We start from the raw sequence: 26,536 nt of genomic DNA, 5'->3' as shown, positions 1-26,536 counted from the left end.
GCGAATTATTTAGGGGGTCAAACGACCTCCGATAGCAATGTATTTACCTCTTTGGAATCCTCTATGAGTGTAGAATATTAGGTAAAAATTTCATCAAATTTGGAGTCTGGAAAGTGGATCAAACTCGGGATGAAGTAACCGGCTGTCGGTCCGAGTTACTGTTCATCCGGGTGGAAAATAAGGGATTTCATGCCATAATAGGGTATTAAGCCCAGATTAAGCTAAGGGAGACCTTGTACTCGTGCAAGGAAGTCCCTAATACATACATAAATGATGAGTTAATTAATAGAAAAAGAAAAAGAGAAAGAAAAGAAAAGATTTAGGGAACGGGGGAGTTGAATCAATTAAAGTTCCCTATATTATAATTGGCACGTAGATTATGGCCCTTGATACAAGACTAAATGTATTGTAAATGTATGTCACAGTTGGGCAAGAAGCTAGGGAACAAGAGGAAGAAGTTTCCCACTGCCTGCTGTAGATTTTTGGAGGCGTATCAGGGCTATGCCGGATTGACAGGTGAGTGGGAGCTTGTACTTTGCACCATGAGCACATTCCTTATTCATTTTCATGAATGTTGCCAAGTATGACTTGATTCCACCTGAGCTTATTGATTAATTGTTGTAGTAGATTCCTCTATAATCTTGATTCTCTATGCTTGATTATTCTGTACATGCATTTGAGGGAACATTGAGAGGAATTACGAGGGGTTGATGAGTAATCAAATTGATTCCGAATTGTGAAATGATTTCTTTTGTAAATTGATTTCATTTCCTCTATTTCAAAGACTTGTGAGTGGTAGCTTTGATTATACTCCTTTATGAGTAATTAAATTGGATCTGAATTGTGAAATGACTTCTTTTGTAGATTGATTTCATTTCCTCTATTTCAAAGCCTTGTAGAGCCCTTCTCATGGTATATTGAGTTGCATTGTACTCCCGTGATTCCTCACTCCCAACCCTGATGTTAGTTATAATTGGGTCGTGGCCGAGTGAGTGGTAGTCTTGATTATGCTCCTTTTTAGTACAGTATTGGGAGGGTGCATTATGACATTTATGCATGGCTTGGCAGTATCTGCAGGACACCTATAGTCGATGGGGTTGAACATCGGCCTTTGTGCACATAGTAGCCTTCTGGGTGGGCGGAGCCCAGTCCCTTCCTAGGGGGACACGGCCCTAGGCGTAGGATCGGCCGGTCCTACGACTTATATTCTGCTTACCGTTGGGCATAGTAAGACCCCGCGAGGTGCAGTATGGCTTTCCGCGGATGTAGAATTCCCGCGAGGTGCCGTTTAGTATGTAGATGTGAGATGGATTTCTGTTCTGGATACTGGCCGGCATTTACATGATTAGTGTGGTGTCTTATCCTGCATATGCATGTGACAGTAGAGAGTTGTTGCTGGTTCACCTGGGGCGTAAAACCCACCTTCCGACAGCTGTCTAGCATTTACATTACCGATATGGTGTCTTATCCTGCATATGCATGTGACAGTAGGGAGTTGTTGCTGGTTCGCCTGGGGCGTAAAACCCACCTCCCGATGGCTGTCTAGTGATGATTTCAGCATATTGACACCTGATTTGTATGTTCTAGCATTATGATCTGTTGAGCATATTCATGAGTAGCATATATGTTTACTTGATTATTCCATATATGCTTCAGATGAGTTGATATTGATTGTGGTGATATCGATGATTTACTCCATATTCTTTATGTTGAGATCATGTTCATCTTGTTATTGCTCTTGAGATTTCACCTCGAGCCATGATTATATCTTGTCTCATGTGCATAGTACTCTCTACTCCACTCACTGAGTATTCATATACTCACTCCCCAGTTTGATATTTTTGATTGCAGGGCAGGTATTGTATAGAGAGGAGCAGAATTAGTGGTTGCCTGCTAGCTGTGCCGCTCCATAGTATAGTATAATGTAGATAGAGGTTTATCCCCTTTTGGTGTATTATAAACCTTCTGTTGTATTTAGTGTATAGTTACAGTCATAGATCCTGTTGTGGATATGGGTTTGACCATGGATGGAATGGAAACCAGATTTTTATACAGTTGAGTTATATGCCTGTGATGATGTATTGATATATATTGTCCAGGTTCGTTATGTGACAGGTTATGTGATTGCTGCTCTGACAGGTAGCGTTGTTGTATGTAATGAGATAATCCTGACAGGTCACCATAGAAAAAGTGATCATTTTGTGCATGCATCATGCCAAAATTTTCAGAATTTTTTGATGATTGATAGGTAGTAGGGTTCTACGTGGTGGCTGGTGGCCTTATGCCTACCCGCACCCTAGGACCGTCGCGGCGGCCCGCCGGAAACGGGGCAGGGGTCGTGACAGCATATGACCCTACTAGCAGATACGACATACGATCCTGCGAATGGATAGTAGTAGTCGGCATATAACCCTGCCAGCGAATAATAGTAGTCGACATATGACCCTACCAATTGATAATAGTAGTTGGTGTTTGTCGATTACGGCTCTGTCACTGGTATAATAGTGATCTTAATGTTTAGTCTAAGAAAAGTAATTTGATCAATGATATGGTTAAATGGTAAATAAATGACTTTATGACTTACTTTATTATATTGACATTATGAAATATTCTGTCTTGCAATAATTATTATTTTCATATTATGATGTATTGATTATGCAAAACCTTACGCTTGATCCGGTAAGGTAATGAAAGGTTTATTTACTGAGCCATGTCGCTCATGAATCTCTATTATTATTTTTCTCTCCAGACGAACAGGATCAGTAGGAACGAGGGATGATCCAGGCTTGGAGTTCGTGCTAGCAAACTTGGCGATCTATATAGCAGAACTTTAGTTCTTCAGTTGGTGATGAATTTGTAGCTTAGTAATTTCTTAAATTTTGAGAATTATGGATTTGGTATTTATGTTTGGATTTAGAAATTCTGAACTAATAATGGTTGCATTTAATGGATAATGAAATTAGATTTCTATTTATTTTATTTTGTTTGAGATAAATTTGGAAGCTAAATGAAATGTTTAGCTTCATATTATCATGAGTTGTATCCCTCGGTAGTACGGTTATGTCATGCTCCAGATCTGGGGCGTGACAATAGAATGTTCAGAATATGGCAGTTGCATGGTAACAAAATGTGTTTTTAAGGTCGCCAACATAGTTATGTTTGGACGCTAACACCTATCACCATTGCCATGTCACATGCCATGACCATTTTATGTAGCTCAGATGGATCATCACCCTCCTCCCTAATCAACTCCATTGAGTATGTATAACGAAAGGGCATGGGTAAAACAAAACCAACCCGACCTAGTTGTTATAGCTTCTATATCATGAATGTTGCATCACTTATGTTCGATAATTAACAATACACATCATCATACTTCATAAATTTTCGAACACATTTTACGAGCTTCAAATGCATGATATCATCCATGCCCCAATGTCGGACTTTTTAAGCGTATCACTCAGAGATTAAGATGAAAATCCTTAGAATGTAGGTTAGCCTATTCCCCATCCTTTATCCTATATTTATTCCATCCCAAGACCCATTTAGGTTGAAATCGAACCTAGTTTCTTGCCATAACTAGCAATGGTCGTACCACCTGAACCAAGATTCAGCGGTAAAAAACATGGGATTGCCATGCAAGTTGGGCTATCATACAAATATTTCATGACAATTCAAATATCATCATGAGCATGGGAAAGCGGGAAATATAAATGTTTGCGTCCATTTATTTTGAGGTTCGAACAAGAGCGTGTTATTTATTGGATGTATCCGCACTCGTATTATATGAAATATCAGCTGAAACAAAAAATAAAATAAAAAAAAATGAAAACAAAAACAACGAGGCGTCATGCCGCGTGCCCTGTCCAAATATAGGAGGATTAATCGGGACATCAAGTTAAGGCCTTTATCCTCCCGATATTTCTCTTTACACTCTCCGCCCCACGCGCCTTCTTTCGCCAAGGAGATTTCGTTATTTCCGAAAATTTAGGGGCCGAAATCCTTAATAGTGACAGGTAATCGAGCGTGACGGCCTTCGCGAGTCTGCCGCGATCCCTTGCATCCGCAACCCCAGCGCATGCCGTCTTCGAGCGCGGTCTCAGTCCACCGCCCCGCCACTATAAATATTCTCTCATCAGAAGCCGTAAAAATAAAAAGAAAACCTTCGTTTTCTCGTCTCTTCTGCTTCATTTCTTCTTCCTGTGGGTTCATCGGGCGAAGACGGTAATGCCGGGGAACGACTGGATCAATAGCTATCTGGAGGCGATTCTGGACGCGGGGCCGGCGATCGACGCGTCCAAGTCGTCGCTGCTGCTGAGGGAGAGGGGCAGCTTCAGCCCCACTCGCTACTTCGTCGAGGAAGTCATCACTGGCTTCGACGAGACCGATCTCTACAAGACATGGGTTCGGGTACTGCTTCTGATTCTAATAATCTATTGGGTTTGGGTTTTTTTTATAATCTTCTTGATCGAAAATTTTTATTAGATTTATGAAGTGATCTTGTTTTCTTTTCCTCTGTTTTCTTTAATCTTTTTTTTTGTTTGTTTTTTCGTCTGGGTAGGCGGCGGCGATGAGGAGTCCTCAGGAGAGGAACACGAGGCTGGAGAACATGTGCTGGAGGATTTGGAATCTGGCCCGAAAGAAGAAGCAGGTGTCTTATTTTTGTTCTGTTCTGGGATTAAAAATGATTCCGTTTTTGCTCTGTTTGTTGTTTTATCTTTATGTTGGATAAATTCTATGTTTTTATGCGTTGTTTCTAATTTTTTGTTCCGGGGGTTAGATCGAGACTTGGATTATCTGTTTGGTTGATGTTGGTTTTGTCGGTCTATTTTCGTGTTCGATATATCAATTGATTTTTGTAGTGTGAGTTTCTGATGGTTTTATGAAGACTCGCATGGTCTCTTTGATCGCCCGGCCCTAAAGGAAGTTGGTGATCCAATCTAAACCTTTTTCTCCAAGAGGCGGGATATTTGTTTAGGTGGCATCTGTGCTTCGATGTTTGCATGGGTGCTTGGAAGCGTACGAGGCAAAAAATTTCTGTCTTATTACTTTGTTATTAGTATAGACAGTGACTATGTGATCTCTCTCTCTCTCTCTCTCTAGTGGGAAGTATTGCCACATTTTTAGCTGGTGCGTAGACATTGAAATTCAAAGGTGGTTTGTTTTGATGTTGTTGTCAGTGCTGGACCATAAAGACAACTGCAACTAGTTGGGAAAAACCTGGATGGTTATGGCTATGTTGTTAATACAGCATGGCAATGTTGACATAAGAGAAACATGTTGTATTAGTAGTCTAGCTATTGCACTGGCGTTCAAAACAATTCAAGAAAACAATTACAAGAATAGAGATTTCATTGAAAAAATTCCTTTATTCTGTCTTCCACCTTTTATTCAACTGGACTAAGCAACCTTAATCATGACTCGTACAAGAATCAATCCTTTTATTCAACTGGACTAAGCAACCTTAATCATGACTCGTACAAGAATCAATTTTGTTAGCCAACTTTCCTGAGAGAGTACAAAGTAGATGCTAAAATGGTACTATCTAATTAGATCTTTAATTTGACAAATCATCTTTATGTGGAGCATGTGCATTCTACATTTCTCCTTCATTTTTCTAGTTAATTTGAAGCAAGATGTTAGGTATAGATTATGTTAAGATGATCTTAGCGAGTTGTCTTCACTGTGCAGTCTTCATATGTCACATAGGAAATTGGGTGTATTCAGACTTCTTAATACTTGGATATTTGAATTTCTTTTGGCAGTGGATCTATGCCAAGTGTGAGTACCAAGAAAATTTGTCTTTACACTTGCTATAGATAAACCAGTCGAGGAGATATCATGATATGTTATGGTGTCAGTGGTAAGACAAGGTCAGAGTTAAATGCTAAACTACAAGAAATTAGCGGACTGATCATTAAAGTATTTCATCATAGTGTGTTTCTTCTTTTTTCTTATTGATAATTTAAATTCATTTCTTTTTTCTTTCCCAGAAGGATGCTCCTTTAGCAGCAACTTCCACCATGTAAAAGAATATCATAGAATATGACAACAATAAATTAATAAATCAATGTGTCAACTGTCTGTTATGTACTGAGAATTGCAAAGGAAGAAATTAGGAACATGTTGATTGAATGCTTTGCCATATTCATGACTTTGTGTTACTAAAGGTGGTATACTTTAGGTAAATTAAAAGTATATATCATCCTAAACTTGTGAATCTGTGTTTTCTATGCTGAGAAGACATGCTTGTTAATTGTAAATTTGTTGCTTACTATGTTCCATTTTTGGTCGCCTAATGCAGATAGAGGGAGAGGAGGCCCTCCGCATGTCTAAACGCCGTCTCGAACGTGAAAGAGGGCGCAAAGATGTGACTGCTGATATGTCTGAAGACTTATCTGAAGGGGAAAAAGGAGATGTAGTTAGCGATCTATCTGCTCATGGTGATAGCACAAGAGGCAGAATTCCTAGGATCAGTTCTGTTGATGCTATGGAGGCATGGACGAATCAGCTTAAAGAAAGAAGACTTTATATAGTATTGATAAGGCATGGAACTCAACTTAAAGAAGTTATATTTGCATGTTTATATGATGCATTTGCAAACTATATTGGCAGCAAAAATGATATGGGTTCTTTTTTGACACTTAGCATTTTCTAGTATACCTGGATTTTAGCCTTTAAGTGGCAGCACTAAACATGAAACTGACAAAATTTCTTTAGTGTACATAACATTAGAAAAAAATAGAAATTTATATAGGGTTGTCTGAATGCTGCAGTTCTCACAATTTAATTTTTGGAGACTTTTTAAAGGAAAACCTGATTTTGCTTTTTGCCTGTTTTATTGACCCCTCTTTTGTACTTACCATTTGATGGATGTAAGAAATAGATAGTACCAATAAATGCCTAAAAGGAAGATGATGGTGTGGAAGTGGGAGGATCAGATTAAGTAGTTCTCAAGGAGTAGAACTTCTTTACTTAAATGATGAGGAAAAGGGTACTTGTAGATTTTTATGAATGCAGATCAAGGTCCCACAATCTCATTGCTAGATGAGTATGGTACGGTATGCATCCTATACTGAGACAGCTTTCAGCCCTTTTTTTTTACGGTATTGCTCAAAAACCAGGCAGCATAGGTCGGTACTAGGCAATTCTACTCCGTTCAGACTGATTCGCATCGATTCCCATACTGAATCAGCAAAACTGACCTAGTTTTACGCTGGTTTCATGCGGTACACTCCGAACCAGCTGGTTCGGATATAGATAATAGTTTTTCTTTTGTGCATCTCTTTAGAGATTTTTAGCTTAGTATCAGATGGGATGGGGTCAACAATCAATATGATGTGGGGAGTATGTGTAACAAAAAATTTAGGTACTTCATAATTAGTTTTGATATGATATTTATGCTTGAGTTGGCTTCTTTATGTCATAGGTAAATGCTTGTGTGGGTATATTTGTATGTGTTTGTGCGTGTGCACATGCACAGACACGTAACATAATATGACCTGGTATTTTCAGAAGAAAGGGCAATCTTCTTTCAATATATATTTTACCAGAGGTCCAGCAGTTAAAACTTGAAATTATTTGAGAAAATATTGAAGTAGAAGCATCAATTAATTTATTGATAATAATAGTAACAGCAACAATATGATCACATCATCATTGTCATCATCAACATTATAATAATCTTTAAATGTGTAACCTGGATTTGATTCTGTGTCCTCAAATTTGTAAATATTATCAAGGAACTGAAATATGCAATGGGTATTTAAAACAAAAAAAAAAAGATAATACCTTTGGCTTGTGTCGATTCTTCACACACGTTCTTGTTTCTGACAGATATTATTTTCTCTTCATGCAGCATTCATGGTCTGATACGTGGTGAAAATATGGAGCTTGGTCGCGATTCTGATACCGGTGGTCAGGTAGCTCGGCCATGATATTTACCTTGAAATCCATAATGATTGTCCTTCTGAGATCCATTACATAAAAAGAAAATTTTATAACTCTCCCCTTTTAGATAGGAAGACCTGTTGATACTGTTTCCTTTTCTGTGGTATTTAAAATTTAGTGGGTGTTGTAAACTTTTGAAATGACCTGATGTTTTTTGTATTATGTTAGGTCAAATATGTTGTAGAACTTGCAAGGGCTTTAGGGTCCATGCCTGGAGTTTATCGGGTTGATTTGCTGACCAGGCAAATATCAGCACCAGATGTTGATTGGAGTTATGGAGAACCAACAGAGATGCTGTCTCCAAGAAACTCTGAAAATTTTATACATGAAATAGGAGAGAGTGGTGGCGCTTATATCATCCGCATTCCTTTTGGACCAAAAGATAAATATATTCCTAAAGAACTTCTTTGGCCACATATTCAAGAATTTGTTGATGGTGCACTTGTCCACATTATGCAGATGTCCAAAGTTCTAGGAGAACAAATTGGTGGTAGACAGCCAGTATGGCCTGTTGTTATTCACGGACATTATGCTGATGCAGGCGACTCTGCTGCCCTGTTGTCTGGGGCATTAAATGTCCCTATGTTATTCACTGGACACTCTCTTGGGAGAGACAAGTTAGAACAACTTCTGAAACAAGGGCGACAAACAAGGGAAGAAATTAATGCGACATACAAAATAATGCGTAGGATTGAGGCTGAGGAACTAGCTCTTGATGCCTCTGAGATTGTTATCACAAGCACTAGACAAGAGATCGAACAGCAGTGGCAATTGTATGATGGTTTTGATGTGATTGTTGAGCGCAAACTGAGAGCTAGAATTAAGCGTGGTGTGAGTTGTCATGGCCGTTATATGCCTCGTATGGTTGTAAGTATATTACATTTCTTAGTTCGTCTCTCTTTTAGAAGTTTCTAAATGTATTTATTTGTAAGTTTTCACTTTATGCATTTGATTTTACTGTTAAATTGTAGGTCATTTGTTGTTTAGTTCCAATAAATAATCTGTTTGCTCTTTTGCAGATAATTCCTCCTGGAATGGAGTTCAATCATATTATTGTACATGATGGTGATATGGATGGTGAAGTTGAAGGAAATGAGGATAATTCAGCATCTCCAGATCCACCGATTTGGTCTGAGGTCCAGAAATTTACTTCAGAGTCCTTGATCATGAAACTAATATAATGCATCTTCTTTCTATCATAACAGTGACAGAAATATTACTCTCTAATTTAAGTTATTTAAGCCACCATCCCCTCCCCAGGGATAAAAAAATTTAATTTACTCTGGTTTGCTTTTGCTTGCTACTTTTCAGCTTGGTATTTTTTACCTTTGGCAGATAATGCGGTTCTTTACCAACCCTCGCAAACCTATGATCCTTGCTCTTGCTCGACCAGACCCTAAGAAGAACATCACAACACTCGTGAAGGCTTTTGGTGAATGCCGCCCGTTGAGGGAACTCGCAAACCTTGTAAGTGGAAGTTAAAGCTCTTAGTATAGCTATTTATTTTAGCTAGAGTTGTGTAATTAGCCTAATTTTGTCAGTTTATCTATTATGATGATTTGTCCATAGAAGTTACAAATAATTTCATATTTTGATTTTTAGTTGCTTTCTGATATTTTTGTAAATTTATATTTTGCAGACATTGATAATGGGTAATCGTGATGCTATTGATGAAATGTCAAGTACAAATGCTGTTGTTCTGACTTCAGCACTCAAATTAATTGACAAGTATGATCTATACGGGCAAGTGGCATATCCTAAGCATCACAAGCAATCTGAAGTCCCTGACATTTATCGTTTGGCAGCGAAGACGAAGGTATGCTTCTTATGTCAGTCAATTATCAAAATTTAGTGGTCCTTTGACAAGTAAGCTTCTCATTGTGTGTGTGTGTGAGAGAGAGGGAGGGAAGGAGGGAGACTGCATGAATTGATGCAGGCTGTGTCACCTCTAATTTTTTTATCTTGGGTGTGTGTCACCAATTGAACCATAGGAGGCAATATGTTTTTGTGCAGCTGCATGCATCAGTGTCTAATTGTCTATTGACAAATAATGTGGGGTTGCCATCACAGCCCATAGGAGGTATTATTGAAAGCCTGGAATGTTTCATTTGAATGATTGTATAACTATAAGCTATTAATTTTCATTTTTATCGGATGTAAGGAGAATAATGATCCGATCGGGGAGAAGGAAGATTTTCTTTAACTCGCTCAACTTGAATCTTTCAAAAATTACTGGAAGAAGATAGAAGTATTGCGAAAGTAGGGTTTAAAGTTTTTTTTTCTTTCATTGATGATGATAAAAATTAAGGTGCATAGCCTCTATTTATAATGGTGAGGTCCGTCCTTACACAATTTAGGTCGGATTTCTCTTCTTAATCCTAGTAGGACTCTCTTTTCTAAAATAGACATCATTAGTAGAAATCTTCTAAAAAAAGCTATAACTCTTGAAGAGGTAGATCTCGACTTCTATATCAACCCTACCTTCTGTCACTTTGTCTGATTATTTTCGGATAGAGAGCTACATCCGGTCAAAGTCTTACCTAAAAAGAAAACTTTCAGTTTGACTAACTCGTTTCAGCCCTAGACGATGGAATTTGGGCTCGATCGCTAGGGACGCCATCTCCTATAGGACATGGCGTCATATCGTAGATCTCAAAGAACTGTCCTATTTTTTTAAAAAAAAGATTATCTTAATTGGACGTCATATGACTAAGTTATGGCCTCCGAAAGTTTGGCCTACGACTCGACTTCTCGATGTGGCAGATCTTGCTCCTGGACCCTGTCCAGCCCTACTCGTAGTGGTTAAAGTAGTCCACATCGAGTCAAATGATCTTCTTGAATATCTATAATGGTCAAAGTAGTCCAAGTCAAGTCTGGTGATCCTTCTGAATATTTGTAGTGGCCAAAATATTCCACATTAAGTTTGGTTATCCTCTTAAATACTTGTAGTGGCCAAAGTCATCTACATCAGGATTAGTGATCCTATTGAATAGGCCAAAGTGGTCCATATCGAGTCCGACAGATTCTCCTGGATCACATAAAAAGAAAAAAGAGGAAGAGACATTGCTATTTTATGGGAGACAGAGGGAGAGAAAATTGTGAAATTTGCCCTTCTCTACCAGCTGGTCCTCTGATATGGCATTATCTTGTAGCCAGACCTGAAATAAACATATAATCAATGCACATAGTAAGTGCCTACCATATAGAATGGTTCTAGGTTCTTGAACTAGACATATTCTTAAATTTTGAAGACTCATGCTCTTCATGCTTAAACTTGTGAGGCATTATACTGTGTAAGACTGCCCTAATGTTGACCAATTATATGCAACATGTCATCTTTTTTTTGTTTTGTTTTGCCAGAAGAGTTTAAAGAAATTATATTTTTTATGTTTGTGTAAGATCTATACTAAAATCATTTCTTATTTTTCTTGTTTTATTCTTTAGAATTATGCAATATATTTCCATTTGTAACTTAGTTTGGATAATGCAAATAGTGCTTTCCATGTAAGTGCTCTAGAAGTCCTTATTAATAACTGATTGTTGTTGCCTAAATCAACTTAAGAGTCATGGAGCATCTTTTGATTGTCATGATGGAGTTGTAGATTGTTGTCTCAAAGCGTAACATTGGTTGGGATATCATGCAAAACAAAAGAAGAAAACAATGAAAACTTGTAAACCCATGTAGTTCTGAAAGCTAGCAACCATGCAATCTCACTCACTGCAATGGTCTTCACTTAAGTTGAAGCTGAGTATGTGATATATTGTAAGGTTATTATGATGGCTTAGAACCTAAACCTTACCTTGAACCAACTGGCATCTGGTTGGGAATAAGGGCATCCTGGTTACATATGACTCATGTCAGAAATGAATGCAAGTCCTTTAGAATGCTAACAACATTCATAATATGTCCCCTCCTTTCTAGGTGAGCATATGCTCTTTCTAAGGTTCGCAATATCAATATGTACTACTCAGGACCAGCTGTACCATACTGTACCTGTACTCAATCTATACTTGGTATAAGGGATGTACTGAGTATCTGCATACTAAACCGACCTCTGTACCAAACATACCAATACTATACCAACATGGTACCGGTATAAGGTCTAGCACCAAGATTGCAGACCTTGGCTTATTCACTATAAATCCTTATTACTCTTATTACCAAGTTAGGTTTCTTCAATCGTGCTACACACCATATAGTTTCATTGACCAGACAGATTGATTTTTCTGCAGGGTGTTTTCATCAATCCCGCTTTCATTGAACCATTTGGCCTCACCTTGATAGAGGTTACAATTTGATCTCTTCTATTATTTTAATATATAAATGAATTTCGTTTAACAGCATATCTACATTCTTTGCTGGACCAGGCTGCAGCTTATGGTCTTCCTATTGTGGCTACAAAAAATGGAGGTCCTGTTGATATACATCGGGTTGGTCCATGACTTTTTTCCTTTTTTTTTTATGTACAAAATTTTAGCATCTGTTCTCTTACATTTGGTGAAACATAATTTAGTTCTTTACCTAAGCATTTATACTGAATTTTGCTTCAGGTTCTCGACAATGGTCTCCTTGTTGATCCCCATGATCAGCAAGCTATTGCTGATGCACTTTATAAGCTTGTTTCTGATAAACAGCTTTGGGCACGATGTCGGCAGAATGGGTTGAAAAATATTCACCTATTTTCTTGGCCGGAGCATTGCAAGACCTACTTATCACGGTTAGCTACTTTCAGGCCAAGACATCCTCAATGGAAAAGGAGTGAAGATGGGTTTGAAAATTCAGAATCGGACTCACCGGGCGATTCTTTGAGGGATATTCAAGATATATCTTTGAACTTAAAGCTATCTTTAGATGGTGAAAAGGCTGAAGATAATGGCACCCTAGAATCTGAAGAGAGTTCTGTTAATGAAAACTGTAAACTGGAACGTCTTGTATCAAAACTGTCAAAGAGTGTCATAAGAACCAATCATAAGGACACATCCAGTGAAAATTCTAGTAAGCTACCACTGTTGAGGAGGAGAAAACAAATTTTTGTTATTGCCGTGGATTCTGTTACTCATGCAGATCTTCTTGAGATTATTAAGAGTGTATTTGAGGCTGCACATAAGGACAGGATGTCAAGTTCTGTTGGGTTCTTATTGTCAACATCGCTGACAATATCTGAAATACACTCTATTCTCACCTCCGGAGGCATCCCTGCTACTGATTTTGATGCTTTTATATGCAATAGTGGCAGTGATCTCTATTACTCATTATCAAATTCTGACGAAATTCTTAGCTCTTCCGAGCTTCCTTTTGCAATTGATGAAGATTATCATTCACAGATTGAGTATCGCTGGGGTGGAGAAGGACTGAGAAAGACTTTAGTTCGTTGGGCTGCTTCAATTGTTGAGAAAAAGGGAGAGAGTGAGGAACAAATTGTCATTGAAGATGAACAACGTTCATCTACCTTCTGTCATGCATTTCAAGTGAAAAACCCAGCACTGGTAAGTCTGTTATTTGCATACTAGAGTTCTTTCTGAGAAAAATTGACGCAGATCTTTTAGCAGAATAAACTTGTAATATTATTATTTAGTGTATAACACTGGTATCTTTTAATTTTTCACAGGTTCCTCCTGTGAAGGAGCTTAGGAAGTTGATGAGAATTCAAGCACTCCATTGTGATGTCCTATATAGTCATGATGGTACCAAGTTGCATGTCATTCCTGTTCTGGCTTCTAGATCCCAGGCACTAAGGTATCAATAAAATTTTAACAGTTTATTTTTTTTTAATTTTCTGTTGAATGAAATATCTTTATTTTAATAAGTGTCATAAAATAATTTTTTAGATGTACTGAACCACTGTTAACCAGTGTGCAAACAAGCCAAGTGGATCCAAGTACTAAATTGCTCTGTCTCGGCTGCTCATTATGGAAAGGGCTAATTTGAGCTCAAGCTAAATTTGATGATGGCTGTTAAAAAGCTTGGATATTCGTGAACTGTGAGCTTGTTAATGAGCCCACCCAGATATTCTATTTATGTTTGAACTTGGCTTGTTTCCTCATAGAACAAGCTCAATCAAGCCTGTTACTGTGCCAAGCCTGAGCTGTTCATGAGTAGCTTGGTTCATTTGGTCGCATTTGATGATGCTAACATGTTACAGAAAATGTCATTGATGTGGATGAATTTTTTTTGTGCATAGATGTGCATATAGTTGATAGGGAAGCGTGTAAGAAATTTATTAGCAATAGAGCATTGGGAAAAAATGTATTTATATATTATTGCAATTTTACTGGTCCTTTATTTCTACCCAAGAAGAATGGAGTGCATGCAGATCTGTCTTTCACGTGACTGCATAGGACTACTATAAGCTGTTGATCTGTAGTTAATATTCTACAAATTCTGTTGATCAGTACCAGGTGAAGACCTTTTTTGGCTTGTTATATAGCTTTCTTTGTCCATATTCTCTGCTCTGCACATTTCTCTCTGGCACAACTAAATTTATGAAGCACTTTCGAATTTATCTGCAAGACTGATTTTATTCCCAGGTATTTATATGTTCGGTGGGGTATGGAGCTGTCAAATATGGTGGTATTTGTTGGTGAGAGCGGTGACACAGATTATGAAGGATTACTTGGAGGTGTACATAAAACTATCATACTGAGAGGTGCATCTAACCTTGCTCCAAGTCAGCTTCATGCGGCTAGAAGCTATCCCCTACGAGATGCCGTAGCATTTGACAGCCCTAATGTTGTCCAAACTGAGGGCTGCAGCACCAATGACATACAGTTAGCTCTGAGCCAGCTTGGAGCACTGAAAGAATAGTATGGAGCACTCTTACCATGGAATTACTAGGTAACGAAGTTTATTTTATTCAGCAAGTTGCAGGAATTGTTTCTTTTCTGCTTGACCTGTTAATATATATGTTTGTATTCAGTGCTGGCATTCCATAAAATTTAGTGACTACCCAAACTCAAGGACTTTGTTATGAAATTTTATTCAGTGCTACTGTAGATACCCATCATAGACATGAATTTCTGTCAAGCCAGCTCAAAATCAAACTTCTTGACCTGTTTCTTCTGCTGCTTTCTCTCCTACAGTTCTCCGATGTTTCACCTGAGAGGACCTTTCTGGCTCATGTGTTGCTACCTTTGATGATCTTGCTTCCAGTTTGTAGTCACCTTCTTAATAAAGATCAGAAGAAAATCTCGAGGGTCGTAGCCAAAATGCGAAGAATGCTTCTTCATTGTTGCCTGAAATGTATTTTCAGCTGGGGGTTAAGAGAGTGTTTCCTTGCCTCTCGAGTCAAAATACAAGAGGAGCCTGATGACATTATATAGAAACTTTGGCAGAAACCAAGGCTCTTCTTGTCAGCCTGCATAGAAATCGAAGTTGCCATTATCAGCAATTCCATCTATATACAAGCACCTTGATAATTATTGAAAGCTTCTCTAAGCCAGTTATATAATAATGTACTAGGTGCACTGCTGCTACGTGTTCAGTAAATGATTTCATTTTTTCCTTTATAAATCAACGTTTAACAGCATTATGACTAGCCGAGCTTTTCGAATGTTTGGTTCTAACACTTTGCGACATCAGCAACTGTATGATATTGGCAAATGCAATACTTGAATGACCATGTATGCTTAGCTTTATGCTTATCGCTTTAGCTTCAAAGAGTGAATCCTATAAAATAAGATCTCTTCTTGCTGTTTCTTTTCATATCTTTTCATATGCCATAGGTTTTCCCCTTCTCGATCCTTTGACTCTAACCTATATCGAAGTTTTTCTAATTTCTTGTTGGTTCCTGTATCTAATCGAGGCTATTTTTAACTCTCTTGCTTGTAAGCCTAAGGATCTACTCTAATGTCAAATTATATAGCATTCATGACTTCTAAAAAGTGAGATCAGCACTCCCAATGTCACAACAAACCCGCACAAATAGTATGCACCATGGTTTTCAGATAACTGGTGCTCATGTTCGCATATATAGCCGCATGAGCTGCAGCAGCCCAATGGTTTATTTGTCGACAGGGTTGGACTTTGAGGTCTCCTGTTCTTGAATGGCCATGGTTGAGTGGTTCGAAATGCTAGTCTCTACTCTACAGAATGTCCCTCAGGGTAACACTCAGAAAGTGAGCACAGGGACAAGCGTAATGTACTCCTTTAGATGACCAAGTAACTCTCCAATCAAGTTAAAAGGATGCCCTCATAACTGATAAGTCGGGTTCTAAGAGTCGCGAGCTCGACGAAGTGGGATCTCTAAAACTCTTGCCTTCTGCTCTGTGACCTAGTTAAATTGATGCTGAAGGCGCAGGAATTGCTGTTGAACTCTGCCTTTTTTTCATCAAATCACACATTGGAACAGGAATTAAACATTATTGAACGCTACAGGGATTGCGAATGACTGACAATCATGGAAGACTCGAGCTTGGCTCGATAAGTGGTGCATCTCCTCCAATTAAAAAAATCAAAACGAGCTCAAGCCTCATACTTAAACTTGGTATCGTTGAATTGAATCAGATGGCTTGCAAAAATAAGCATGGCCTCAGGAGGAACTTGGTTGGAAGGAGGTTTAGGCTTGAGAAGTGGAACATTTCTCTCTTGAGAGTTTCCAATGGTTTTAATTCCCATTCAGGAGGAACTTGCCTTCTAAATCCACCAAAGCAAGATTTGGCTCACTTTTTGGCAGCCATAGCTTGATTCTAAAGCAGTGTTTAAATTATTTATCGTGAATGATTCTAGCCTCGAAGGAGTTAGACCCAAAAAAAAATAAAAAAAGAAAAGAGTTTGGCCAAGTCTTGCGCCCCAGCCTACAAACCAAAGTGACAAATTTAGCAACCAAATAGACCAATGTTAGATCCCATAAGATCTGAAGCGTTCAAAACGTAAAAGCGAACTTTTGTAGAATTCTCTCAGGCTACATTTTCTTGTCGAGATTTATCCCGAGATTAACTGAAACAAGTTGTCTGTAGTTAGTTTATACAAAACGTTGGTCATCCGTTTTCAGCATAGATTGCTCGATAAGTAAATGACCACGGTTGCGGTTGGCCATCTGTACCAATGCCTGCTTGCTTCCGTGTTCACGCTGCCTTACATTGTATGTCAAGTCTTTTTTCTTATTAGTGGTAGAAGCACGCATGACATGTTCAAACGACCAGTGTTAAGGAGGCTAACCCTTGCAAGACACTCAATAAGTAATCATCGAGGAATGCACAAAGAGCAGTTTTTAATTGTGCAAGCTTCCAACATTTGATTTCTTAGACTAATAATCAAATAAGTAATATGCAACTAATGGCATCTATTGTAAGCAACCGCAGGAAGTCTAAATTGCAATTCTTTTATTTCCTATTCCTGTTTAGGGGCTTTTGGTGGGAGGAGATAGTGGCCGGCTTAGGTTTTTAGTTTTAAGTGTATCGATTACATCCTAAATTAACCTTAATAATAATCCTAATAACACTAAATGGCAGCCATGGATATCCACCTTATTCTTGGTGTTTGTTGTAGGCATTTTGTTTTTGTCTCTATAGGTTTGGTTCCTTATAGCGGCAGTTTCTTTTTTTCCTTAATTCAGTCTGATTTGTGTAGTGTGTGCGACTGTCAGAAAGTAAGAATTAGTCTGATAACATTCATGATTTACAGCGATATTTCTCCAAAGTGCATCATTAAGGACGACATTTACTAACCATGTCTCAAATTATTAATTATTAAATGATCTTTTCTTATCTTAAAAAATGTTTGAAGAGAGTATCAATTTATCAAGCTACTAAATTTTGTGCCAAATGACCTGAACGAATCATACCTTTACTAAGATTCGAGGGATTAGGGATATTTGGCGAGTGGTCTTTTTTTATCAAAAGAAAGGTGGTCCAAGTTATAATTGTAGCTATATTTGGTGGAGGTTGAGATTCATTTGGATAGTTAATAAGAGAATGCTAGTTCATGACAGATACGAAGAACATATGCATATCTACTATCTCATTGTGTGAGGAACTTTTTTTTTTTTTTTTTTTTGAGAAATCTTGAGGTGCTTCTTTTTTATCGCAATTTTTGTTCACGACTTTCTATTGCAAAAAAGAGTCTTAGAAAGTGTCATCAAGCTTATTCATAGATGTCAAGGGATTACAATCATCTTTCCCAGTAGGCTTAAGTAATATCAACTTCGCAAATCTTTAAGCCTGTCCGTCATACATAACAGTAATGAAAACTGATCACAGACCATTAACCTCCTCTATGTAAAACGCATCAACGTTGGATTGACGACATCCATACTTAGGTGTGTTATTGACATGTGATATGCTTCTATTCCAATGTGTGGGAAATGGTACCAACAAATGTCACAACTATACTACCACATATCATAAATGCATGACTAAGTATAAGCAAGAGATCAGCCTGCAATATAATAGCATGTTGAACACGTAACTATAGTTCTTATTAAGGTCACATTCTGACAAAAAGAAACATAGACAGCTAGCTTATCTAATGTTGCAGCCCCATTGGAGAAGTTGGGTGCAGAAAAGGACGTAGCCAACCAATTTGCCTCGGCATTCCAAGTGAGTTCCAGCCTAGCTATTACTTCTAGCAAGCCAGATTGGACCATTTACAAAGTTTAAAAGGGATGGCAAGTTCCAGCCCGCTGCTCCGCGATGTCTGTAGACTTTTGGATGAGGATGGTCTATCGATGTTTGCAAACTCTTGGACAAGAATGGTCTATCGTGGGCTAGACATGTCTACAGAAAAAAAAAAAAAAAAAAGTGGGGGGCCTTGTCTCAGCAAGTTCTCTTCCCTAAAACCCTTCAGAGATCTCTTAGATCAAATTAAGAATTCTTAATCTCATGTGCTAGGTAAAATCACAAGATTATCATGATTTATTATTACGATCTGAGATAATTTATAATTCTTACCTTTGCTTGCTTTTCTCATCTTGCAAGTACATGTGCTTTGGCCATGACACCTGGTTGGGTGCACGTAGGCCCAAGCTGCAGCAGACATGATTTAGACCTAGTTTGGACTCAGTATGCAGACTTACAGCTGGTCGATTTGGTTTTTCGGGTTGACCTAATTTGGGTACCCAATTATGGGAGGACAAGCTTTCCCAACCCCCAACCATCATTGGTTTAATGCTACCTCAACAACATTGGGTGCTTAATGAATGGAGCCTACAAAAAGAACCAGCTGTGATTGGCGACGTGCAACGCTGCATGGTGCATGCAGTATAGAATATAATTTTTTTTCTACGTCTAGATGTTGCGAGATTGGACAGAATGTTACAAATTAGCTCAATTGTTTTGTTGGAAAAAAGTACAAAAAATAAGAAAAATAAAATTAAGAAAAAGAATTCCTGGTTTTGATATATCCTATAGGACCCCTCTAGAACCGCTACAGGATCATTTTCGAAATAGCATAATATTTGTTATAATGCCCATCATCAACTGCCATTACATGTAATAACAAACAAATATGGCAAAAAGCTCCAAAACACGGGGTTTATACCAATTCAAGGGAGATTATTAGATAAACATAGCAGCATTCATTTGGTTATATCAAATCCTCAAGACAGCACTTTTTTTGATCGACAAGAATATTTGTATTCATAAATTTTATATTTACTTGAACAATCCATTATCCGGTTGTTTATCATGGCAGCATAAAAAAGTTGGCATCTGTCTAAATTTGCATCCACTTCCGACCACGATGCTATCTAATTAAAGTGCTAATGGGATCCAAAAGAAAATGGCATAGCTTCCCCTGTAGCAATTAGATGCAATGAAATTTTGTGATCGAAAATAAAGCTTCTCTGTCTGACGGCAGCACTCTCTCTACAGCAGATTTTTTTTTTTTTTTTGGCTGAAAACGAAAGTACCATACATAACATATACGGATACAGCTAAAAAAACCGAAAAAAAGTACATCACGGAGTGCACGGGGCAACTCCACCTCCTCCACCTAGAGGTGGTCCTCCGAATGGTTGGCAACAAAAGAGACCATCCAATCTGCAGCCCCGTTGGCCTCTCTAAATGCGTGCTTCTCTTAAAGCACCAATCCATCAGAAATCATGGCTCGAATATCTCTCAGCAGCAGGTGGTAATCTCCGACCCCCCGAATACCTGCTGGATCCATTCAATGACTGTCGCAGAGTCGCTCTCCACCAAGATCTCTTCCCTACGCTAGACATGCCGAACGTAGCACAACCTCTCTCAAGCCACTCGCAGCTTCGCCTCAGACACTGAGATATCAAACAAGTGGCAGCTTTCAGCAGTAATTAATCTGAAGTCGGGCCCCTCTCTACAGTTTCAACCACCAGTAGAAGGGTGTTTCTATGGGTGCCATTCCAACTTCTTTGCCGTCTACATCTTGCTTTACTCCGGCCTGCAAGCGAGTGCGGACCCGGCGACTGAGAGGTGAAACCGAGAAATCTGGTCAAAAATTAGTCCGTCCATCCCATAATAAATGAAACAGGTGGGACGCGGTAGTTGGTAGCTGCACTTAAATGACCTAAAAGGACCAAACTGCAACCACCCCAGGCATCCCCTCTAAACTCGTGAACAAAAGGCCTCTCCCTCTCTCGTCCTTGTCCCACATAAAGAATCGCACATGCCACAGCGTTATTAGTACTCCCACCATTCGAGGAGAAGGATAGGGAGGAGTGGAGGAAGGAATAGAGCCATGGAGGGGGAGCCTGAGGTCCAGCGGTTAAGCATGAAGGAAAGGGCGCCGGAGAGGAAGAAGAAAAGAAAGCAGAAGCAGAAGAGGAACAAGTATGGGTTGGTGAGCTACGAGGAGCTGCCAGAGTATATGAAGGAGAACGAGTACATACTGGGCTACTACAGGGCGGAGTGGCCTATAGTTAACGCCCTCCTCAGCCTCTTTTCTTGGCACAATGAGACCCTTAACGTCTGGACGTAAGAGCTCATGGCTCTCCTCTTGGTATTTGATGTTTTTAACTTTGCTTTCGATGAGTCTCCGTAGAGATGGTTTTAACTGGACTACTTGTGGATTTTGTGTTGGTTTAGGCATCTACTCGGGTTCTTTCTGTTCTTGGGATTGACGCTGCAGCATCTGAGACATCATATGCCCCAGGTGGCTGATCTCCTTGGCCATCTTCCTTGGTTAGTTCTTTTTTCTTCTTATCAATTGACAAATTAATAATAATTGTGGACGTGCTTGTGATATAATGCTTAATTAGATCTGCAAGTTTAGTATTCTTTGATTTGTCCTTCTTTATATATATATATATATATATATATATATATATATATATATATATATATATATATATATATATATATATATCGGGAAAAAGCAAGGATTTTTGCATAAAGTTCGGATATCATATTAAGTACCTTTCTCTTTGATAAGTACATGCACATCCCTAGTGAATAATTGGACTATTTGCAAATTAAATTCTTGACATTGACTTCCATCAATTTTTCTTAAATGAAATCTGTTGCTAAAGGGAAGGTAATCAATATGCCTTTTGTTCATCTTCAAAAATATGGACCACGCTCATGGTTGATTTGATGTTGTGGATTAAGTTGGAAAATGTAATACATGAGAATTTAAAGGAAACAGTTTTTGAAAAAAATCTGTTGGAGAGGAATCCAAGGATTATTCCGTATTTTTAATTCAACAAGAATATTAGGGTTGCACTCGGAGGAGGTCTAAGTTTCAAATCCTAGGTATTGCTCAAAAGAAAGAGAATTAGGGCTGCCTTTTCTTTAGGGCTAGTGACAAAAGATATGTTTATAATTATCAAAAAATTGAAGGGCTATGTATATTAAAACGACCTGCTTCTGTTTCTGTTGACGCTAAATTCATTACTTAATCCTGTTCCCTATCTTTTTTTATCTTTTTAATTGTGATATTTTTTCTCTGTGGAGTGTTCTATACTCGAGTGTAATGTATTGTGTTTGTATACGTTGGTGCAGGTCTGTTACAACGACTGCAGTGGAAAACATCTCCAGCAATCTCTTCAGTGTAAGTCATTTCTTTGTCTTTTAACTTTACATTGAAAGAAATATGAGGGAAACGAAAGTGCCCAACCAATGAATAATTTAGAGTCTAAAAGGTTCCCAACCCACAGCAGGTTTGGAGCTTCTCGCAAATTCTGGAAAGATTTTGCATCATGATTATATTAATCTGGAATTGATATAACTTTTTTCTTCCTTTTGAATATAGTTTTTTTTTGCGGAAAACATGCGCAAGGCAACTGCAGCAACAAACAAAACCAACAATGTCCAAATTTTGTTTGTGCTTATTTCATCAATAATTCATCAATAGGTTTTCACAATTCATTAAATATATAGATTGTCTAATTAAGTTCTCGAATAACCTGAGAGTTTAGGAATATTTGGAGAACAATTAATCAGCAAAATGTTCGTGAACACTTCATCTCACTAGAGGAAATATAAAATACTGTAATCATTATGCTGAGCAAGCAAAAGATCTATTTCAGTTCACAAATCACCACATCCAAAGCACTAAGATTACGTAGTTTTGATTGCTATGTCCATCCATTGAGCTAGATTTTAAGTCTTTGGAACCTCTGTGTCCATGAGCATATTTCTAGCCATCATGGCTTACCCATAAAAAAACAACGAAAAAGTACCAAGAAGATCAGAAAATCCAAAACCATCTAAAGTCTCCATGGTTGAAACTTAGCATACATCCTTGTTCATGCACAGATGACCTAATAATCCATGGATGTCCTTGGCAGGGAGCAGCAGCATCCGTCAAGCTGAAGGCAACCATATCCCCCAACATCTCTGCTGCCCCCTCCTCCATGCAGCCTCCTACCGCGAGGTGGCCCTTCTTCGTCTTCCTTGGTGGCTCTATGTTTTGCCTCCTCGTAAGCAGCTGCTGCCACCTCTTCTGCTGCCATTCTCACCGCCTTACCCTCTTCCTCGCCCGCCTCGACTACGTCGGCATCGCTGTCATGATCGCCGCCTCCTTCTTCCCCCCCATTTACTACATCTTCCAGTGCGATCCCCACTGGCAGCTCACCTACCTCACTGCCATCACCGCCATGGGCTTTGTCACGGTCTTCACCCTTCTCTCGCCGCAGTTATCGACCGGAAAGTTTCGTTCCTACCGTGCACTGCTCTTCTTGGCTATGGGCTTCTTCGGCATTGTGCCTGGTGTGCATGCTGCTATCGTGAACTGGGGCGAGCCTCGGCGGAACATCACACTGGCTTATGAGTTGGCCATGGCGTCGTCATACATCATAGGAACCATCTTCTACGTCAGCAGGGTGCCTGAGCGCTGGAAACCGGGCCATTTCGATCTTGCTGGCCAGAGCCACCAGATATTCCATGTGTTTGTGGTCGCTGGTGCATTAGCACATTACGCTGCAGCGCTAATCTTCCTTGAGTGGCGCGACGAGGTGGGGTGTGGAGGAGTTGCGTGATATATGAATTGTTAGCAAGTTGCAAGTTGTGATTATATTAATTTCATGATTGATCGAAGTTATAGGTGGAACAAAAGAGAGAAGGTTGTTGAAACATTTGTGAAAGCTTATACTGGAAATTAAAGATAAATTTGTTTGCATTTCTTCTTGCTGAATCAACATGCAGTTCCTTCGAAATTCTCAAATCAAGCTAACATGCATGCAGAGAGAGGTAAGTGTTTATTAACTTTACCTCTTCCAAAAGGCCAAGATCAAACATTTATCAGAAATGAGGCCATGTATACATGTTTGAGGCCAGGAACAGGCTTAGCCAGGAGATTTTGTGATTTGGTGGTGACTAAGACTTCTTATCCGACAGACCTCTAGATTGCCGATTTCGATTTGTAGCAGGGTTCTTTCTCTTCTGTGCATTCTGTTTTGTTCTGGGACTGGGATTTTGTTGTATTTTCCTGGGTTGAGGTTGTCAGCACCCACCAGCGGAAGTTTTCAGTGGATTTCGCGTCTTTTCTTTTCTTTTCTTTTTTCATGTTTTTTGATGGAAGGGGAGTTTGAAAAGCCACCCAGTTCTATTGATCAAAAGAAAGAATGAAGAGGAAGAGCAAACACAAAGTGTTTCAGGGCAGCTGCAAAGACTGAGAGTACAAAAAAAAAAAAACAGGGCAGCTGGAGTAGATTAACAGAAAAACCCATGTGTGCGGTGCCCATGATTGCCGTGCCAACGAAACAATGGAAACACTGTTTTTTTATAACACAAACAATGGAAACACTTCAGCGGGAAGAAAATCAATGGAAACTCTACTTTTATTTCTCTCTTCCTCTCATCGGACCCGAACTAACAGGGGTGCACCCCCCCCCCCCCCCCCCCCCCCCCCCCCCGAAGTCAAAAAAAAAAAAAAAGGGCTGCTAGCGTAGGATGTGGAGGGGCAGTATTGACGGTGCCTGCACCGGGGCAACTGTCGTCAGGCCCGTTGGGTGGCTCCGGGCTCTGTCCGTCGAGCTCCATTCTGTCAGCTTGGTCACGGACAAACCGACTTAGTAGGCCTTGCCAGATAATTACTTCAATGTTATCATGGAGTTGGTAGCGGTCCTTCGTATCATAGCCGTGGTCTTTGTGGAAGCGGTAGTACCTGTCCAAGTACTTCCGCGACCCGGTCGCATTTTTGGTGGAGGTCGGAGGTAGCTGCGACCCTCGATTTCCATGAGGATCTCTATTCGAGAGGACGTGAAGGAAGTATACTCCACAAAGCTGAGAGAGGCGTACTTACTAGACCTCTAGGAGATCTACTCCTCGATTGGCGGGGCCCCTTGTGGTGCTCCGCAACTTGACCCCGGAGCATATGGACTTGTCGCCCCACTTTCTTGACCTTCCTATCGAGCTCAGCAAAAAATGAGGTTCCTACCGGCTGAAGGCTTTAAACAACCGCAATAAGAGTTTGGACTTGCTAAGCGAGCAGATAAAACTGCTATGGCTGGACCTGAGAGATTTGGTCTGCTGGTGTGGGCACTGCAGGGGGTGGACTTTGAAGGGAGTGGCCGGGCACTGGCGCCTAGCCACTCGATGCGTTCGAAGCTCCGTGACTCCTTAACCTCATGGTCATGACTCAGGTCCTTCCTCTAGTGCCAGAAATGTTGTGGTTCAAATCTAGCCCAAGGGTGACCATGCCGGAGGAGTTGGGGGAGTTGCCGGAGTGTGGAGAAAATCGAGGAGAGCCACCTCGTGCGACCGACAGTGTACCTGCACAAAGCCTCACCAGTGTGTCCGGTGAGGGCCCTCCGACGCTCAAGTTAGTATGGAGCTTTGTAGGTCCAGCCAAAAGTCCCTTAAGCGTTACCTGTTGGGGTTCTTTATAGTTCTGATAGGAGTACTTAGGTGGTGGAGGTATGGCCCGTTTCCATCATGAGAGGGAGTGGTGCGTAGCTTGAGCTTGCTTGTGGCGCACGGTGGAGTCCATCATTGAGAATAGCGAGACGTTAACAGTCGTAGTAGGGTATGACCCTTTCTCATCATGAGTGGGAATGGCGTGCAGCCTGAGCTTACTTGTGGCGCACGGTGGAGTCCGTCCTTGGGCACGCACATGGGTGCGGCCGTTGGTGAGGCCGAGCTCGTCGAGAGGTCACGTCACGCATTTGGCAAGGTCGGCTAGGCGGGTGCTAAGGTCAGCCTAGCATCCCGAGCTCCGAGGTGTGCTCGGTTGAGCGCCCCGAGCTCAAGGGTCGGAGCGTATTACTGGAGAGAGCGCTCGAGCTTCGTCGGACGTGTCGGCAAATAAGGAAGGTGCCCCGAGCTTGGCTGGGGCTTGTCGGCGAATGAGGAGGGCGCCCTGAGCTTGGCCGGGATGCGTCGGCGAATGAGGAGGGCGCGTCAGCGAATATCCGAGGTTGAAAGAGCTTTCGGTGGAGTCTGAGATCGGGCTGATTCTGGGCCGGATCGTGAATATGTCCGATCGGGGCCGAAATTAGGTGCCCTCTTTGTTGTGGGCTGAAAGATTCATTTCGCTCCTCATCAATAGTGATGTGGAAACTTAGGTATTTCTAGTCCCTATTGGAAACAGCACTTTTCGCTTTCTTTTCCCAAATTTCTAGTTTGGATCGGATCGGGCCAGGATGGCAGGATTGCATTCACGCGGCGTTGGCCCGAAGAGAAGGGCTTTCCCCTTCCCTGCACCAGTGACGTCCCTCTTGGCAGCCTTTTATGTATATATATAATATATTTCGTTCTCTTTTTAAGTCCTTTGACCTCTCCTTCTCGAAAGGGGTTTGTAGAAACAAATAAATAAGATAAAGTTCCTGCCCGGAAGCAGGTAAGTCGAGAAGATCTGTTGGTTGCCTTCAGCTGCCTTCTCCTGTAAGTCTTGTCCACCCATTTCCCACAAATACGTCAAAAATCCGCAGTGCATATCAGCTGGCTGACATCAAACCAGCTACTATTTACCCCATGCTATTAACTTGAACATGATCCAAGTGGGCATTTTTTTTTATTTTTTTTTGAATATAACAATAATTCAGTGTCATTCTGGTATTGAACTTTGCAATCTCAACAATTAACATTATTTGAAATAGGTTCGATATTAAAAAACTTCCTAAATGTCTTCCCCATATATATCATGTATTGTTTTTCCTTGTATTTTTTTTTCCTTTCTTGCTCATTCTATGCCTAATAGCCTTTGCTACGAGGAGGAAAGAAAAGCCTACACAAG

General features: G+C 40.0%; 2 protein-coding genes across 2 annotated transcripts; both read left to right on the top strand.

Moving 5' to 3' along the window:
* The first annotated feature begins 3,911 nt into the window (after positions 1-3,911).
* LOC103711479 (putative sucrose-phosphate synthase 1) lies at positions 3,912-15,500 on the top strand. The gene is made up of 14 exons (XM_008797624.4): positions 3,912-4,410; positions 4,562-4,651; positions 6,305-6,546; positions 7,859-7,922; positions 8,119-8,817; positions 8,970-9,086; positions 9,286-9,417; positions 9,590-9,766; positions 12,184-12,237; positions 12,319-12,381; positions 12,502-13,437; positions 13,560-13,687; positions 14,479-14,785; positions 15,031-15,500. Exons 1-13 carry the CDS (start codon positions 4,228-4,230, stop codon positions 14,753-14,755), a joined length of 3,162 nt encoding a protein of 1,053 aa, XP_008795846.2. The 5' UTR covers positions 3,912-4,227; the 3' UTR covers positions 14,756-14,785; positions 15,031-15,500.
* A 4,950-nt stretch (positions 15,501-20,450) lies between these two features.
* Positions 20,451-23,479, top strand: LOC103711480 (heptahelical transmembrane protein ADIPOR1). Its single transcript, XM_008797625.6, has 4 exons — positions 20,451-20,835; positions 20,947-21,042; positions 21,862-21,910; positions 22,650-23,479. The coding sequence occupies exons 1-4, from the start codon at positions 20,600-20,602 to the stop codon at positions 23,337-23,339; spliced, it is 1,071 nt and encodes a 356-aa protein (XP_008795847.2). The 5' UTR covers positions 20,451-20,599; the 3' UTR covers positions 23,340-23,479.
* The last annotated feature ends 3,057 nt before the right edge of the window (positions 23,480-26,536 follow it).

Source organism: Phoenix dactylifera, chromosome 2, assembly GCF_051530095.1.
Source record: "Phoenix dactylifera cultivar Ajwa chromosome 2, Ajwa_hap1_PhDact_Kaust_v1.1, whole genome shotgun sequence".
NCBI lineage: Eukaryota > Viridiplantae > Streptophyta > Magnoliopsida > Arecales > Arecaceae > Phoenix > Phoenix dactylifera.
Note: the sequence above shows the minus strand (reverse complement) of the source record. Positions and strands in the feature narration are given on the sequence as shown.

Bases quoted from the DNA above. Each gene is read 5' to 3' on its own strand.
- LOC103711479 (XM_008797624.4), top strand. From the start codon at position 4,228: ATGCCGGGGAACGACTGGATCAATAGCTATCTGGAGGCGATTCTGGAC. The intron at 9,087-9,285 runs GTCCAGAAATTT...TACCTTTGGCAG, and splicing joins ATCCACCGATTTGGTCTGAG to ATAATGCGGTTCTTTACCAA. The intron at 12,382-12,501 runs GTTGGTCCATGA...ATTTTGCTTCAG, and splicing joins GTCCTGTTGATATACATCGG to GTTCTCGACAATGGTCTCCT.
- LOC103711480 (XM_008797625.6), top strand. From the start codon at position 20,600: ATGGAGGGGGAGCCTGAGGTCCAGCGGTTAAGCATGAAGGAAAGGGCG. The intron at 20,836-20,946 runs GTAAGAGCTCAT...GTGTTGGTTTAG, and splicing joins GAGACCCTTAACGTCTGGAC to GCATCTACTCGGGTTCTTTC. The intron at 21,911-22,649 runs GTAAGTCATTTC...TGTCCTTGGCAG, and splicing joins TCTCCAGCAATCTCTTCAGT to GGAGCAGCAGCATCCGTCAA.